Raw genomic sequence first — 16959 nt, 5'->3', positions numbered from 1 at the left:
TGCATAAAGAAATCAATATTTCTATGAAACCAACCATGTTACCACAGACTCTGATAGTCAAGCAGTTATTTTCAGTATCAAGGGGTTTTCATGCACATCAAGACCTTCACTGACACAATTATAACCTTGCTCTCTTCAGGTTAGAATTATAGAACAGCTTGGGTTGGAAGGGGCATTATTTCTCTTTAGCTACATGTCATGATGTCAATGTTTTTAGGATCTTTTACAGATGTTTTAAGTGTTTTCAGTTTATAGATCGTTAATGATTTTCCAGTAAAGGTATGGACTCCTCTACACAGGATGTTAATCTACTGAAAATAGGGTGCCAAGACTACCTGAGACTGTTTAAGCAGCTTCATGTCTTTGCTTTTTCCTGCTTCTGCATCACACCCCCGCATTTTGTCACTACCAATACTTGTGTAAGTTGAACAGGATCAAAGAAACCAAGCTGGCTTAAAAATAAAGAAATAAAAAAATAATAATAAAAAATAAAATCGGGGAGAGAGAAGGTACTAGGAAAGGTTATTTTCCAGGAGGATTAACTTCAGAGTTCACCTTCCAGCTGCACAAACAGCTGTACTAGCTGATGGCAGAGAAGGGTCAGGGATTGCGGTTGGGACCAGGTGGGCAGAGGCTGCCAAACCAGCCAAGGCTGCCAGCAGAGAAGCCGTGGTACCTTTGGTTACTTCCCAGTAGTAGCTCACTGAATTTGACAGGACAATATGTGTGATTTTCAGTCTTTGATACATAACATGCCTGGTAATTACTAGGTGGGAGAACAACACTCGGTTCACACAGCCCCAGACTGCACGGACTCCTGGAGGGAACAGGGCAGTAAAACCCTGTTTCTGATCAAAAAAGAAACACTCTGAGCACAAACTGATGGCAATCTCATCATTCAGGAAGAGCTGTTTTTACAGTCGCTCTTTAAAAAGGACCATACTTTAAAAATGATACAAATATATATATAAATACTACTGGTAAAAATAGAGCCATGCAACATTACTAACATCCAGTTATTGAATGTCACTGACATTTCTCCTTCCTCAACCACTCTCTAGTGCAGGCCTCCCTGAAAAAAAAAAAAAAAAAAAAAAAAAAAAAAAAAAGTTGTAACATCTGTACACACAGCCGAAGTATTCCTAGAGTTACAGTACCTGTGACTTTTAAGAAGTCACCGGCTTCAATCTGTTAGCCAACATTTTGTTGTTGTTATGTAGATCTATGTATTTACTTCTCTTGTTCTGGAAAAAAGAGTCACTTCATTCTAGCAACTCTTGAGAGGTCTGCATAAATTCAAAAAGACAGTGAATTCTTAATTAAACAACAGGTGTATGCTCAGTATGACATTTGTATCATTAGTCTGATAATGCTGAAAAACCCTTAGGAATGTAACTCCAAATGAGTATAAAAAATTGATACTATCTCAAAGAATCTTAATTTCCTATTTAGTTTAGAAAGGATTGTTCGTTCACTGATGTAACAGCATCTTATTAGTCCATCTTAAGCCAGTAGTCTGTCTGTCTTAGAACTGAACATTTTAATTCTTTTAATGTTTGCACTACCCTAATATAATACAAGAAAAATAGAAAACATAGTGTATGGCAAAAAGGCATGAAAAAGTGAAGTAAGTGCACTCTGAAGAGCTTCAGCCCTAAGAAATATCAGTCCTAGTAATATCAAGAAGTTACAGCTAGTCTATACATCTCATAATGCATCACTGTTCAGTCAATGTAAGACACCAGTTTTCTTTCAGCAAATGGATTTATTGACATAACTGATTATAACCGTATACAGCATCTATGCATCTCCCATTGGAAGAATATCCAGTGATAATGTTAGTGTGACACACAGCTTTACTCAGTAATTCCCATTACATTTCTAACAACAAACAGTGGTGTAATTCCAGAGATTGTCACAAATGGCCAAAAGCACCCAGGTGTCCAAAAGAACAGAAATGTAAGATTCTTACAGAAAAATAACACCTGATTCTGGATTCCTTAAGTTGAATGAAATTTAAACACTGTATCTATGAATTTTAATCTACACACTGGCAATTGAGTTTGGCCCTTGATATTCATGAAAACTGCTGCCTGTCAAAAATGAAAACCCAAAGGGTTTTTTGCTACTGACTCAAGAATTAAGACTTATCTCAGAAATATCTCCATTTAAAAGGCAAAGATTAAGGCAAACTATTCCTACTCCCTCTCCACTCCTCCTGATTGAATAAAAATCCCTCAGAACTTTAAAGTTTTGTCCTCTCTATTCAGTCACTGAACTCCAATTGAAGGGAACAGTTACTATGGTGTCTTTTGTAAATACTTGTAAATCTCAATGGAAAAAAAAAAAAAGAAAGAAAATAAAAGAAAAATAAAACTCAAAATCATCTACTTGCAATTATGGTAATAAACAACTTGTAGTCACGAACATCTCATGTCAGCAATGAATGCATGATATTGAGATGAATGTCTCCATAGTCCACTAATCACTCCCTTCAAGCCATTCAGTTGCACAAGAGTTCATCTGAGGTTGCACATTAAATTCAAAGGAGCACAAGTAGTATCAATGGTCTCAACAATTTACCAAACTCCACCTAAAACATTTGCATTTAAAGTGTAACCACAGTTTGGACCTTTCTTAATTAGCCCATTTCTAGACCACACAGAGAGAATTATTTATGTAAACTAAACCACCATATTTAATAGTAACAGAACCACATTCTGTAAATATTTAGAAAAGTAAAAGTCCAAGAAAGTACAGAGCAATTGATCATAAAATGATTAGCATTGCTCAAAAAGAAAGGCAAAAGTCCAATTAAAACAAAACAAAAAAAAACAACACACAACTCAAACATCATATACTACTGCATGAGGGTTTAACTTTAGCACTACTCACTCAGCTACACAAACCACAGAATCTAGATTAAGATACAAAAATGTTTTATTTCACAGTGAGGTACATAAAGCTTCTAACTTTAGTAGGCTAAGGCTAAGAGAAAATTGCCTTTTAGGATAAAAACAGTTTCACATTTCTGAAATATCCTCACCTATTACTGCATGTGAAGAAAGGCACCAATATTATTTAACCATCAACAGTTTACTTTATCCACTCATTTAGAAATGAAGATGGATTATTTGAGGGTCAGTGATCTACTGACCATCATGGACCCAGAGAACTAAAGCACACATTCATGTGTACAAGTACCAAGCAGTATTTATTCAAAAACAATCGAAAAAATAGCTCATTTGTAAACATATTACAAAACTCTGTTAGTTTCTCCTAGTGGTGTCAGCAATATATTCCTGTAAAACTAACCAGCTGCATTATTGTTTCCCGTTTACAAAAAAGTACGAAAACACTCTCGCGCACATTAAATTGCCTCACATTCGAGTTAAAATGGCACAGCATTCAAACCATCCAGCACAAAACATACATTTCCATCATCCCTCTGACTGACTTCCAGCTTACACAGTTCACGAGTAGCAATGTTAAAAGACACTTAGTCCACATTTTTTATTAGGTGCCTTGAAAACGTCAGTTCAGACCACCCTTGCGTGGGGGCCAGGCTGCTCATTGTTAACTGCCATCCCAATTGCAGTCTGGAAAAAACACCTGTAAAAGATGACACTTAGATGTATGGCTCTGAGTTGGCACAAGGGCGGCACCAGCTGCTGTTCGCAGCAGCTCCTGACGGTTTGCCCTCCTCACCAAAGAACAGTTACACTCATGGTCAGGGCTTTTGTTTGGGTTAGTGACGATTTTTGAGGAAATGGAGACCTCTGAGGCAACCGAGGAAGCACGTCTCACAGCTGGCCCCTGTCCCTGCCTGCGGTAAGGGCCAGGTGGTGGCTGAAGGCAGCAGCAGTGCCAGAGCTCTCCCTCTTGCAGGCCGCGACCTGCGGGACCCGCACCATCACCTCACGAACCAACAATTGCCTCGCCGTGCTGCATACAGCTCCCAGCAAGTCTTGCCACATGGCAGCGCCCAACTGCTGCCCTCCTCCCTCACGGGGCATGCCAGGAGCTGTAGTTGGGCGGGCTCAGTCAGCGAAGCGCTGCAGCAGGTGGTCATCGCCGTGCCGGGTGCCGCCGCTGCTGTCCATGAAGCGCTCGCAGGGGAACTCGATGAGGTCGGCCTCGCTGAGGGCACAGGCAGCACCGCGGGGCGGCCGGTGGGACTGGAAGCCCGAGAAGTCAGCAGAGACACCCGTGCCCATGGAGCGGAGTGGCCGGCGAGTGGAGTAGAGCTGCCGGACATGGACGGGGGCTGCCTTCCGCCGCCTCCGCCCCAGCACCTTCTTCCGCAGCAGGCGGGAAGCCCAGGCTGCCAGCGCCGCGAAGAGCAGCAGCGCATTCACGGCCAGCAGCACCAGTGTCAGCAGCTGCTGGTCGGGGCCACGGGGACCACCCGATGCTGCACTGCCCTCGGGCAGGGTGACCAGCCCTGCGCAGTGGTCCCGTGGCGCCACTGGGCACACGCGGCCACCAAGGATGCCCTCGACACAGACGAGGTAGGGGGTGTCCGGGCGGAGCTCCCGCAGGGTGGCGGCTGGCTCCCCGCGCTCCGGCAGGTAGACGAAGCGCTGGAACTTGACAGCGGCACCAAAACGATCAAAGAGCAGGCGGAACCGCGCCGGGCCCAGCAGGCGGGGGCTGCGGTGTGGCCGCACAGCCCAGCGCACCGTCACCGAGCTGGAGCCCACCGCCTCCACCGACAGGTTGCAGAGGAACAGCTTGTTGAAGTCGCATGGGTCAGACACCAGTGGTGGGCTCCCGGCAGACGACGCAGAGCGGGGCTTGCCGGCACGACGGGGCCAGGCTGCGCTGGGCAGCGCTGGCCTGGAGGCTGCTGGGCGGGCGGGCAGCGGTGGCGTGGGGCTTGGTGCAGCCGTCGCACCTATTGGCACCGCCACCTTGCCCTCAGGGGCACCCAGCAGGCGGGCAGTGGAGGCAGATGGCAGTGCCCCTGGGGGACCGTGGGGTAGCACCATGCCAGTGCCGCTGCTGTTGCTGCCAAGTCCCTCAGCGGCTGCAGGGGGGGATGCAGAGGAGGGATAGGCACCATCAAGGCAGGGGCTGCCATCAGGCGGCAGCAGCAGCTGGGCGTCCTGCAGGTAGTCGAGGTACTTGCCGGCCAGGGTGGGCGGCAGGCTGCACTGCACGAAGACGGTGAGCAGGCGGCCCTGGGAGTGCCAGGCCCCCAGCCAGTGCTTGAGGCCACGGAGGCGGCAGTCGCAGCTCCAGGCGTTCCCCTCCAGCTCCAGGCGGTAGAGAGCTGGGCTGGAGGCAAAGATGTCTCCGGGAAGGGTGGCCAGCGCGTTGTCTCGGAGGCTGAGCTCCCGCAAGTGGCTGAGGGGGCCAAAAGTGGCTGGGTGCAGGGCAGTCAGCGCGTTACGGCTCAGATCCAGTGCCTCCAGGCTGCTCAGCGGCTCTAGAAGGGCAGCAGGCAGGTGGCTCAGCAGGTTTCCCTCCAGACGCAGCTCCTTCAGCGAGCCCAGCCCCATGAAGGCATCTGGTGCCAGGTGAGACAGTCGGTTGCCACTGAGCGAGAGCTTTGCCAAGCTGGGCAGGTGCTGGAAGAGTCCCCCCGTCAGCTGCTGCAGGCTGTTGCTGGCCAGCAGCAGGGTGTGGAGGGAGCGCAGCGGTCCGAAGATGTCCGGATGGCGAAGGGAGCTCTGCTTGTTCCCAGACAGGTCAAGGAAGCGCAGCTTGGCCAGGCCGGTGAACGCACCGCGGCTCAGCCAGCGGATGCGGTTGGACTCCAGGTGCAGGTAGAGTAAGTTCGGCAGCCCCGAGAAAGTGGAGTCGCCCAGCGAGCCCAGCTCATTGCCGTCCAGGCGCAGCTTGACGAGGCTGCCGAGGCCGGAGAAGGAGGCAGCGCTGAGGCGGCCGATCTCGTTGGCGTTCACGTAGAGGATGCGCAGCTTGGCCAGGGCGCTGAGGGTGCCGGGGGCCAGCGCCGGCAGCAGGTTGTTGCCCAGGTAGAGCTCCTCCAGCCGCCCCAGGCGCTCGAAGGCCTTGGGGTGCAGCGAGCGGATGCGGTTGTACTGCAGGTCCAGGCGCTGGAGCCCTGCCAGGCGGTGGAAGTCGAAGGCGGAGATGTTGGCGATGAAGTTGCCCCCGAGGCTGTAGGTGAGGATATCCTGGGGCTCGGCAGCCTTGGGCACGGAGCGCAGGCCCCGGTTGGTGCAGAGGAGGTGCTGGTGCTGCTGGCAGTCGCATGGCTCGGGGCAGATGGGCTCGGCCGCGGGCAGCAGCAGGAGGAAGAGGGGGACGGAGCCCCACAGCACCCGCCGCAGCACCATCAGGCAGAGCCGGCGCGGCGCCCCCATCCCGGGACGAGCCGTGGGCAGCTTCCCCCAGCGGCTCCGGCTCTCTCCGGCATCCCACCGCTCCTGGGCGGCTGCTAATCGGCCCCTCCTCGGCTCCGCGCCGGGCCGAGCTCCCCGCCGGGCAGGCAGGCGCCGGGGCGGCCGCGGCTCGCCGTGCCCGGCACCATGGGCTCCCGTCGCCCGAGCCGGCCGGGGGCAAGGGGCGGCGGGGAGGGCTGCAGGCTGCCTGGAGGAGCGGAGAGGAGCCGAGGAGAGGCTGCCCGCTGCTCCGCCGGCTCTCCCGGGGGCGGAGAGGGCGGGCGGAGCGCGGTGGCTGCAGGGGGGGGGAGAGGCGGGCGGAGCGGGGAGCTGGAGAAAGACGAGCTCCGAAAGTCGCCGAGAAAACTCAGCGGAAATTCGTACTTCCCACACTGCGTGCCCTGGGGGAGCGGGGGATCGGATGGAGCGGGGGAGAGGGAGGACGGCGCGGCGGGGAGCGGGGCGGGAGGCGGGGGGGGGGGGGGGAAGCCCGCGGCCGGTCCTGGCTCTGCTCAGCCCCGGCAGCGAGCAGGGGCGCAAAGTGGGAAAGCAGGAATTGGAACCGGCTGTGGCTGCCTCCCAGCCACATGGGCTGCAGATAGAGCTGCTCATCGGGGAGGGGGAAGGGAAGAGAAGGCAACCAGCCCCCTTCCTCCCCCACTCCCCCCGCCTCCTTTTTTCTTTTTCTTTTTTTTTTTTTTTTTGGTTGTGTTTAGAAACCTGACAAAAGCAATAGCTCCGGTTTACCCCAGATTAAGGACTACGTTTTGTTTTAAGCAGATGGCGATCAGAGGACTAAACCGCCTATAGTACATCAGAGTATGAATTTTCGTTCTTCTTCTGCGCTAGCCTGCCTGGTAGGTTCCTGACAAAGCTGCCAGTGAAGATGCAGTTGAGCTCCAGCTCCATGAGAGGCTCTTCAGAGTGATTAAGATGCTCTTTAGAAATAATTCCCATTTTAAAGAATCTTCTCTCTCAACAGCATACAAATTCGGAGGGAAAGGAAGGTGTCGGAAAGCATACAGAAAACAAAGTAGGTTGTGTACCCATCCATTCACTGCCTTGCCTTTTTTTCCTATTGGCACTTTTTTGTTTCCTGAGATGCTGCCAAGGGTGTAAATGAGTGCGTAAGGGCAGGAGGAAATGAGTAGATATGAAAACTATATAGGGTTCTCACAGATGATGAGAGAAAGAAGATAATGCCCAAAATATCATGTTGCAAATCTAATAAATACTTTGGAAACTCTGTCATCATGTGAGCTTGTATCCAACTGCATACACTTTGAATACACATCTACAGTAACACACTGTACAAGCAAGCCATGCTCCTTCCTCTCCCCAGAAAGAAGACTTCAGATAGCTTTCATGGAAGCTATGTTTCTAGTGGCAGGGTCAACATGAGCAAATAGCATGGTACAGTAGTTTGTGCTGAGGCCCTGTTGCCCACTTGTACAGAGAGGTATTTCTCTGAGATGGCTCTGATTTAGTCCTGCTTTCTTCTTTTTGGAGAATATGATGCATGCTCCAACTCTGCTTGGAGCATGAAACAAAGTATTCTACATGGAAGTGACCAGCAGATTTGCTTCAAAAACACACTGTCAGGCAGAAGAAACCTTGAAGAGAAGGAGCAAGTCAAAGGGACATCATTATCAGCATATTGATTCTTAGCTTTTATGATTAGTTGACACTGAGCGATATTGAAGAGGAATCATTTTGTAGTGGTAACTGCATTGTACTGCTGTGGGAAGTCACATTTGGGGTAGGGGAGTGTCATTTTAGATAGTCTGGATGAATTTTACAGCTATCTTCTGAAATCAAGTGAGTAGTTCTGAATTGTAACTTGCTCCTTGGGAAAACCCAGTGTACTGGAATACAGTTGTTGCAAGGTGAGTTGGCTAAAGGGCATTATGAATTTAAAACTATATGTATTATTTTTTTTTGGTGAGAAATGACAGTCACAGTAGGAAGTCTTGATATGATAGAAGACTAACTGAAATATTAGCTCATTATACCCAAAAATCTGCATATAAGGAAAGGCATCATAGTATAAAATCAAAAAATAAAAATTTCAAAGCAAAAATGGTGGAAGTTATAGTTGTCAGCTTCCAAAACTTGCTGACTTCTGAAGATTTGTGCTGCCATCTTGTCATCAAACATGCATGTTCTCAGGTTAACTTTATTTAGAATTGTGTAGTAAATTGTAGCCGCATAGTTTTCTGAGGATGAACAAAAGTTTGCTTGTTGAGTAAAGTGGAAAGTTTGTGGTTTAACTATTTGTAAAAGCTTTATTTTGAGCAGTACTTGCTTAATTAGTAAGGCATTTTTTTCCTGAAATAAATCTAAAAAAGTTTAATATGAACTTTTTGCTGTCCTTTTTCCTTCTTTTTCTGCATTACAAAAGGATCCCATCCAGCATCTGTGCATGATTCTAATGCCCATGGACTATGAATCCAAATCTTTTAGCTCATTCTCTTCCTTATTGAATGTGTGTTCACTTGCCAGGTTTTTCTTTTCAGTATCTATCACATCATGTCTAATATTCAAGACAAAGTAGAGTGTTTTCGCTGCTACAAAGACTGTTTCTTTCCTCATTCTCAAAGCTATTACAGTACAAGAGAGTACATCCTGTCTCTCAAAGTTTTGTTTAATTGCAAGTAAAGCCTAATCAAGTAATGATTTTTTCCTCCAACAAATTCGGTTCACTGTGAAGTACTGTAAATAATGAAATTTGAGAACACCATTCTGTATAATGGTATGCTTATTTTTGGTTCCTTTGGGTTTCTCTTTTGAAACATACTCAAACTTTTAAGGGCAATTTATGAACTGTCCTTCCTGTAGAAGCACTGTAGATCTTTTTCCAGTCATGCGTCATTGCAAATACTAAAGGTTTAAGTCAAATTATGTCTCCTGCAGTGATATTGCTTACAATTTAGGCATTCTGACACTTGACCAACACTATTGTTTTCACTGGGTTTGGGGAATTATAAGTGACAGAAATTTAATAAAAAAAAAAAAAAATAAGAAACACTAGTTTATAAAAAAATAAACACTAGAGATTTCATCATGCTTTTGGTCTTTCTCTGGAAATATCTTTTGCCAGAAAGAGAATAAACAAATACTGTTTTTTGCTGATTTTTTTTTTCAATTCAAGTAGGAAGTTATTATTCAAAATACATTAGGAACACATCTGTTCAGAAAAAAAAAAAAAAAAGGATGCCACATTTGTTTTCCTGCTTTGGAATAGAACGTCCAACTGCAGTAGTTCTTATTTCCTTCTGCAAGCACACAATAACATTTTTAATTCATGATTGAAAAAAAAAATAGCTTTGAGGTCTTTTCCAACCTTAACAATCCTATGATTCTATGACTGTATGATTCTATTATTCTGGTTTTTACTGCAAACTGAAAAATAAATCTGACTGTGTAAAAATGTTTGGGGAGGTAATTAGAAAGCAGTATGTATATATATTTGGTAAGGTTATCTTAAAATATACCCTCATGATTAAGATTTGAAGTATGAGGGCCAAAAACAAATAGCAAAAACAGAAGTGCTGTCTTTCAACTGTTACGTATCTATTCCTGTGATGATTATAAGGGAACTGATCTTAAATCAGGTTTTGTTTCATAGCTAAACAGTATCCATATGGTTGTTATACCTAAGACCTCACTTGGACTATTATGTCAGTTTTTGATTTTTTTGGGGAGATGTTATCTATGCACTGATTAGAGGGCTGGTGGTTAAAAGCAGTCAATACATATTTGTGGGCAGAATGCAACATGGAGTAAAAGGAGCAGTGTGCTAAGTGTGGTGTATCCCAAGATATCCTGGGACTATGGCAATATCTCTGTGAGAAGCTTCCATTAAACAAGGAAGAATTACTATTTCTTGATTCCAGAATAGCAGAATACTCAGTGCCAAACGGGTAAGTTTAAGGACTAATACCCTAAATTAGCTTTATGTAGTTACCTGGAATGTTAACTAGTTATGCAGAACTGGAACTTTATCTCTCAAAAGAGGAATTTTCCATTGGTCTGTATAATTCCTCTACCCACTAAACATTACAAGGTGTTCTCATCTGAATTTCTACAAAATGTTTCTTGAAGTGTTAGCTTATAACCTTTATTTCTGACTGAGCCAACTGGCTTCATAACAACTCTAAATGATTTGACTTTAGTGTTAGAATTCTCATTTAAAACAAGATAAAAAGCTTTTATAAATTGATATATGGGATGCATGTGTTTTCTTGGTTACAATAAAAAAGCTTAATTTGCAGTTGACTTCCAGTCTCTGGAGGTTGTGGTATACTTCATAACTCCATGAGTCACACTAAGTTGCTCCAAAGTATAAAGAAAAAGCAGACTGAACACTACGCCTTTGCTGTTTTCTAACTGATAAAAGTCTTACCGTAGGAATTTATACTTTTTAAGGTATCTTTGTTTTTCAAGAGAGAAAAACATCAAGGAGCACTGCAAAATATTAACAAAACAGTTTACACCATCAATGCAATTTGTTAGCTGCTCCTGCAGCTCATGAATTAAAGCATCTTTTAAGTGGTAATCATTTTTTGTGCTATTCTATATGTTAGTGCCAGTAATGCAAATACCATAGTGTAGGAAAATATAGGAATTCTAGTGCCAAATGTGCTATTCTATTCTTTTTTTCCTTTAAAATTGCACAGACAGTTCATCTGTGTTGTACAATTTATGCTGGTTGCACTTACAGTGGTAAATCACATTTTATATAAAACTTTTTTCCTGATATGGTGGTTTGTGCTCATTTATAATGAAATGTCACTTGTGACATCCAGTTCTTCAGAAATAAAGCATGGCTCCCAGGCCAACAGTTAATATTATGTACTTGTTCTTCTCCATGGAAAGAAAGCCACCAGATGTTTAATAGATATCTGGTCCTATTATCCACAGAGGCATTGTGGGCTACAAGGCTCTGATGATTGCAGATATCTTTAAATCTTTTCAGCTGAACATCTGAGTAAAGTATTGGTGTTTTTTGACAAAATGCTAGTCTAGACATGCTTTCAGCATTGTGTGCATGTTTTGTCAAACAACCCAAACTTACAGAATTTCACAAAGAAGAGGCTGTGTTTCTTAGACTTCCTCTGGGCAAGTAGTTCCAGTATTTTATGTTAGTTACAGCAGTTGATTACTTTATGTATATTAGTTTACTGACCAAACAGTTTCAAATCTTTTTTTTTTTTTTTTTTTTTTTTTTTCCTTGGGTTTCCTTGTGTAGACAGTGTAAAACAAATAACAGCTGAGTGCCCCGGCAGCAATGTATTCACATGTTCTGTCTGCAAGTGAAAATAACCTATCTCAATCTATACAGTTAAATGCAAATTGAGGAATGAATGTTGTTGCTAATATTAGTACTTCATAACAATAAATAGACAGGTAGGTATCTGAATTCTGATGTGATCTCTGCCAGTATGGGTCATTTATAAATTAGTTTTCATGAGTTAGATTGGCTGAATCATATTTATAAAGGTCTAACTGATTGTTTAGCTAATATATTTTGCATTAGCCAACACTTACTTCCTGAAGGAGAAACTCTTTAACAGAAGTACATACTTTTCATGTTGTTCTGCATCTGTGACAGGAAGAAAGGAGAGAACCCTACTTGTGTCAGGATAAGTATGGTGTAATTTATGTAAAACAAATGCTTATGTAGCTTTTGTAGGGCCAATTAGCTGTTGCAGTGTCTGCAATTCTTTCGCATGATTATCTGTTTATACACTGAATCTTTGCAGTATTGTTAGGCTAGTTTTTCCATAACTGGGTAACAAATCAGGCAAATGTTCTTGCAAACATTTTCTTCTTCTCTTTCTCCATAAAAGGATATGTGTACTTAATGGCAATCTCTTTTATACTGGGTAATGCACTCTTGCCATATTTTAGTGTGATAGATGCTCTTTTCTATTCCTATCATCCCATAATTTGGCAAGTCTGTAGGAAAAAAAAAATAAAATAAAAAAATAACACTTGGATCAGAGCTCCTTTTGCTAATTGGTAAAACGTGTTCTGATATGTATGCAGAGAAACAGAAAATATTCACTGGTTGGTGTAATTGACCTGTATGGATCAGGTTAGAAAGGTTCTCTCAGTGTCATTCAGTCCAGCTTCCCAGCTAGATCAGGTTGCTCCAAGCTCTGACAAGTCTTCAAGAAAGGAGGTATCAAAGTGTCTCTGCTCCAGCTTACTATAAAAATGTTCATCACCATGTGGTCAGTGTTTTCCATGTTACAACAACTTTTGTTGATTGCCCCTGTAACCTCTAAGAACAGTCTAACTTAGTCTTCTTTATACCCTGCTATTAGGTAGTTGAAGACAGCAAAGATGTCCTACCGCTAAGAAAATCCTCTTTTTTTCAGCCCCTTCTCATATACTGATCATCTTTGTGGCCCTACACTGGACTTGCTTTAATATGTCAATGTATTTCTTATTGGGGTAGACAAAACCAAGGGACCAGTAAGGTGATGAAGGGAGAGGAGTACCTCTCTTCTGAGGAGATACCAAGAGAACTGAGAGCGTTTAGCCTGGAGCAGAGAATGCTCAGGGGGATCTCATCAATGTGCATAAATATCTGAAGGGTGGGTGTAAAGAAGAAGGAGCCAGGCTCTTTTCTGTAGTGCCCAGTGACAGGTCAAGAGACAACGCGCAAAAAATGAAATATAGGAGTTTCTGTCTGAATATCAGGAAACACTTCTTTTACCATGAGGGTGATGGAGCACAGGCGTCCCAGAGGATGGAGTCTCCCTTCTTAGAGATACTCAAAAGCCACCTGTACATGGTCCTAGGCAGCCTGTTCTACATGACCTTGCAGGGGGTTGGACCAGATGACCACCAGAGGTCTCTTTCAATCTCAGTCATTCAAAAATTGGGTCCGGTACTTCCATATGCTCATTAATGCTTAATAAAGGGGAGTATGCACTTTCCTTGACTTGCTGCCTGCACTCTTGCTAATCCAGTCTGGTATGTAGTTGGCCTTCTTTGCTGGAAGGACACACTGCCAACTCATTCATGGTGTTCATTCTGTTGTTTGTTGAGGACTCTCATGTCATTTTCAGCAAAGCTGCTTTTTAGCCAGCCTAGATTGTACTACCATGTGATGGTTATACTGTCCTATGTGTGGGAATTTACACTTGTCTCTGTTCAATTTCACAAGGTTTCTATCGTCTTTTTTTTCTCCAGCCAGATGAAGTCCCACTGAAGAGCAGCCTTGTCCTCCAGCGTATCACATGCTTCCCCATATGTTATTATCCATGAAGTTGCAGAGTGTGCATTTTTTCCATTGTTCAGGTTATTAATAAGGGTGATAAAGAGTATTAAAAGATGTTAAAGAGTGGGTAAATATCCAGTATTCGTACTTGAGGGATGCCCATAGTCACTGTCTGCTAGTTGGACTTCATAGCACTGAATACAGCCCAGTCTGTCTGAGAGTCTAATTTTTCATCTGTTGTATCATCAGTTATCTAACCTGTGTCTTACCAACTTTTCTATAGTGTTATTACAGGTGACCATGTTAAACGTTTTACTAAAGTCAAAGTATTTTGCTCTCATTTGTCCACTGATCCAGTCATGTTATAAATCAAAGACATTTAGGTTGCTTAGATACAGTTTTCCTTGATGAATACATACTAGATGTTTTCAGTAACCTTTTGGTCCTTTATATGTTCAGAAATGACATGCAGGAGGACTTATTCCATAATCCTCCTGGGACCAGAGTTGAGGCGGAGTGCCATGTAGTGGTCTGGATTCTTAATGCCTTCCTTGAAGATGGCCTTTCTCTAGTCATCAGGAACCTCTCTCAATTCCCACAGTCTTTTGAAGATAGTAGAGAGCAGTCTTGTGATGAAGTCAGACAACTCAGATGTAGTTTGTCTGGGTCCATGGACTTGCATATGTGCCATTAGCTTCAGTGGCCCCTGATTTGATCATCCTGTTATGGGTAATATTTCACTTCCACAGACTGTTACTAAGGTGAAGGAGCTGGGAGACCTAAATAAAACCCTTACCAATGAAATGGTAAAATAAAAATGGAGGCACAAAGGCACTGAATACCTTAGACTCTTCTATTTCCTTTATTATTAGGTCCCCTGCCCCCTTAAGCAGTGGTCTCACTTTTTTTTTTTTTTTTTTTGCTTTGTTTTTTTTGGTTTGTTTGTTTTTCTGTTGGTATTGAAGCCTTTCTCATTTTCGCTTTTCTTAACCATAGCTAGTTTTGGCTCCAGCTGTTCTTTGACTTTTCATGTCTGTATCCTTGTATACTCAGGCAATGTCTCCCTTTCTCTAGGTAGTCTGATTCTGCAACCATCTTCCTTCATTCCTGCCATACTTGCTTGGCTTCCTGAATGTTAGAAATGACCACTCTTGTGCTTTGAAGAGGCTGCCCTTGAAAATCTGCTAGTTTTTTCTGGGTTCCTTTGTCCTTTATGCCAAACAGATCCCTGAACAAGGCAAGGTCTGCTTTCTTGAAGACCAGGATTGTAATTGTTGTAACTTGTCTTGCTCATTTGACTGAGGCTTTAAAACTCCATGTATTCTGGTTGCTGCAGCTAAGGTTCCCTTCAGCATTGATATCCTCAACTCATTCTTGTTTGTTCATGGAAGCAGATCTAACAGAGTACTCAGCTTGTCATTAATACGTATCAAAAAATTGTCATCAACACTTCATCAACATGTGCTCTCAATGCCTGTTTCATAACTAGCATGCATGAGTCTTAAGTAATTGAAATCTATTTGCTGGACCCTGAACTGGAATAACTTAACATAGCTTTGATGTTAATAGAGCTATAACTCTTGTGTTTTCACCCAAAGATCTGTCCTCAATTCCTAGATGTTTTTAGAAAAAAAAAAAATCAAGAAAACAACTAAGAAATCATTTAAGCACATGACTAAGTTATGATGAGAAATACTGTCTGGATCATCAGATTAAGTCATCTGCTATGAGAGTAAAGTGTCATATGAGTCCTTTCACATCTTTTCAATAAATTTTCTGTTTTGTTTTGTTTTGTTTTTGTTTGATTCTTTTTGCTCCTTTTGCTGCTACTGAAAACATTCTGACAATAGTAGGCAACCTTCCAACTTCTGACATAACTACTTCCTGGTTAGTATGCATTTCTTCTTGGGGATCTAAATTATCATTTAATATAAAAAGATTTACTTTTCTCCTGGCATTTTAGTATTCTGATATTTAAAGAGAGCCCAGTCTTATCCCTTCTGGCTGTTTTGCTGTGATAAACAGTCTGATCTGGTTAAAGCTGCCTTGGGCAGATAGACTCTTGATTCCCCTGCAGGTGCCAGTCTGTCTTGTCCCTGTTTGAATTACTCTGTCTTGGATATAAATGATAGAAATCTACACGCAGCTCCAGATAAAGTCTTTGTAGTGCCTGAAAAGTATTTCATGTGCTTAAAATTGTGTTTGGTTTGATATCACTTAAGGCCATTACATTCTGCCCTCTTTACTAACTTGTCCATTCATGGTCATATGTCAACAGTGACACCTCTAGATTTAATTGAAAACCAGCAACTTTTTTGTTAGTGCTTCTTAATACCACATTTTTGCTATATATGGCAGCATGTGGCACTATATATAATATTTTTAAGTGAAAATTAAGGCAGTAAGGCAGCATTACACAATCATTCATTCTTAAACACTGAACATTTCTATATAAATTGACCTGTGGAATATACATGTATTTAGGGTAGCAGACATAAACATTCTGTCCTTCTCATAACCCTGAAGGTAATAAACCTTGTGAGCAAAGAAAAACATATTTTTAATCTTGTATTGCAAATAGTTCTGTGCACACACTACATTTGTTTGTAGACTTTTTCAAAACATTTACAAATTAAAATTAGAGGACCTAGAAAAACACAATACAAGCAAAAGCACTGCAGCCCTTGCATTCTTTTATTTTTATAAATATTTGTTCTGATTACAATGTACTTAATACCACATGATGAAATGTCGTATTGGATCAAAACTGTTGCTCATGCTGTAGCTGAGACTCATTTAAAATGGATGATTTATTGGTAGTATTCGATTATACAGTCACAGTACTGAGTTAAAAATTACTGCTGAATATGTTTCAGTTAGCTGAAAAAAAAGGAGTAAGTGATACCACACAGCATTGAAAACAGAAAAGATGTTTGCTATGACACATAATTTAATGTGTAGAGCTGGTGAGGAAAGATTTATAAGAATACCTAACATAAATAATAAGGTGCTCTGATATTCTCAGTCTAGGAACATGTAAGCTAGATGATAACAGTGTAAGGTGGAGCTAAAAGTGGCTGGAAAACTTCACACTGAAAATTACTCTCAAACCTGCTAGGCTTATCAGCTTTGGTTCTGCAAGGATTTATGCTGTGTCTGCTATGCAATATTATCTCTCATTAAAAATCTAGGTAGTGGAATAGAATATCCTCATTTGAATTGCTGGCAATGCTACATAGAGGGGGAGCTACAGATATTGAAGGATAGGGTCAGAGTTCAAAATTTACTTGACAATTAACTGGTTTATGGAAAAAAGTATTTTGGAATGCCAAAAAGAATAGTGAATGGGAAAATGTAGATGGGGAGGGCAGCATG

The 16959-nt window shown here is 43.0% G+C and overlaps 1 protein-coding gene across 1 annotated transcript; it reads right to left on the bottom strand.

The window, feature by feature from the left end:
* Nucleotides 1-1745: 1745 nt before the first annotated feature.
* TRIL (TLR4 interactor with leucine rich repeats) lies at nucleotides 1746-6769 on the bottom strand. Its single transcript, XM_021272683.4, has one exon. The coding sequence runs from the start codon at nucleotides 6330-6332 to the stop codon at nucleotides 4041-4043; it is 2292 nt and encodes a 763-aa protein (XP_021128358.4). The 5' UTR covers nucleotides 6333-6769; the 3' UTR covers nucleotides 1746-4040.
* Nucleotides 6770-16959: the final 10190 nt, after the last annotated feature.

Source organism: Anas platyrhynchos, chromosome 2 (genome assembly GCF_047663525.1).
Source record: "Anas platyrhynchos isolate ZD024472 breed Pekin duck chromosome 2, IASCAAS_PekinDuck_T2T, whole genome shotgun sequence".
Taxonomy (NCBI): Eukaryota; Metazoa; Chordata; class Aves; order Anseriformes; family Anatidae; genus Anas; species Anas platyrhynchos.
This window is presented reverse-complemented; position numbering and strand designations above follow the sequence as displayed.

Bases quoted from the DNA above. Each gene is read 5' to 3' on its own strand.
- TRIL (XM_021272683.4), bottom strand. From the start codon at position 6,332: ATGGGGGCGCCGCGCCGGCTCTGCCTGATGGTGCTGCGGCGGGTGCTG.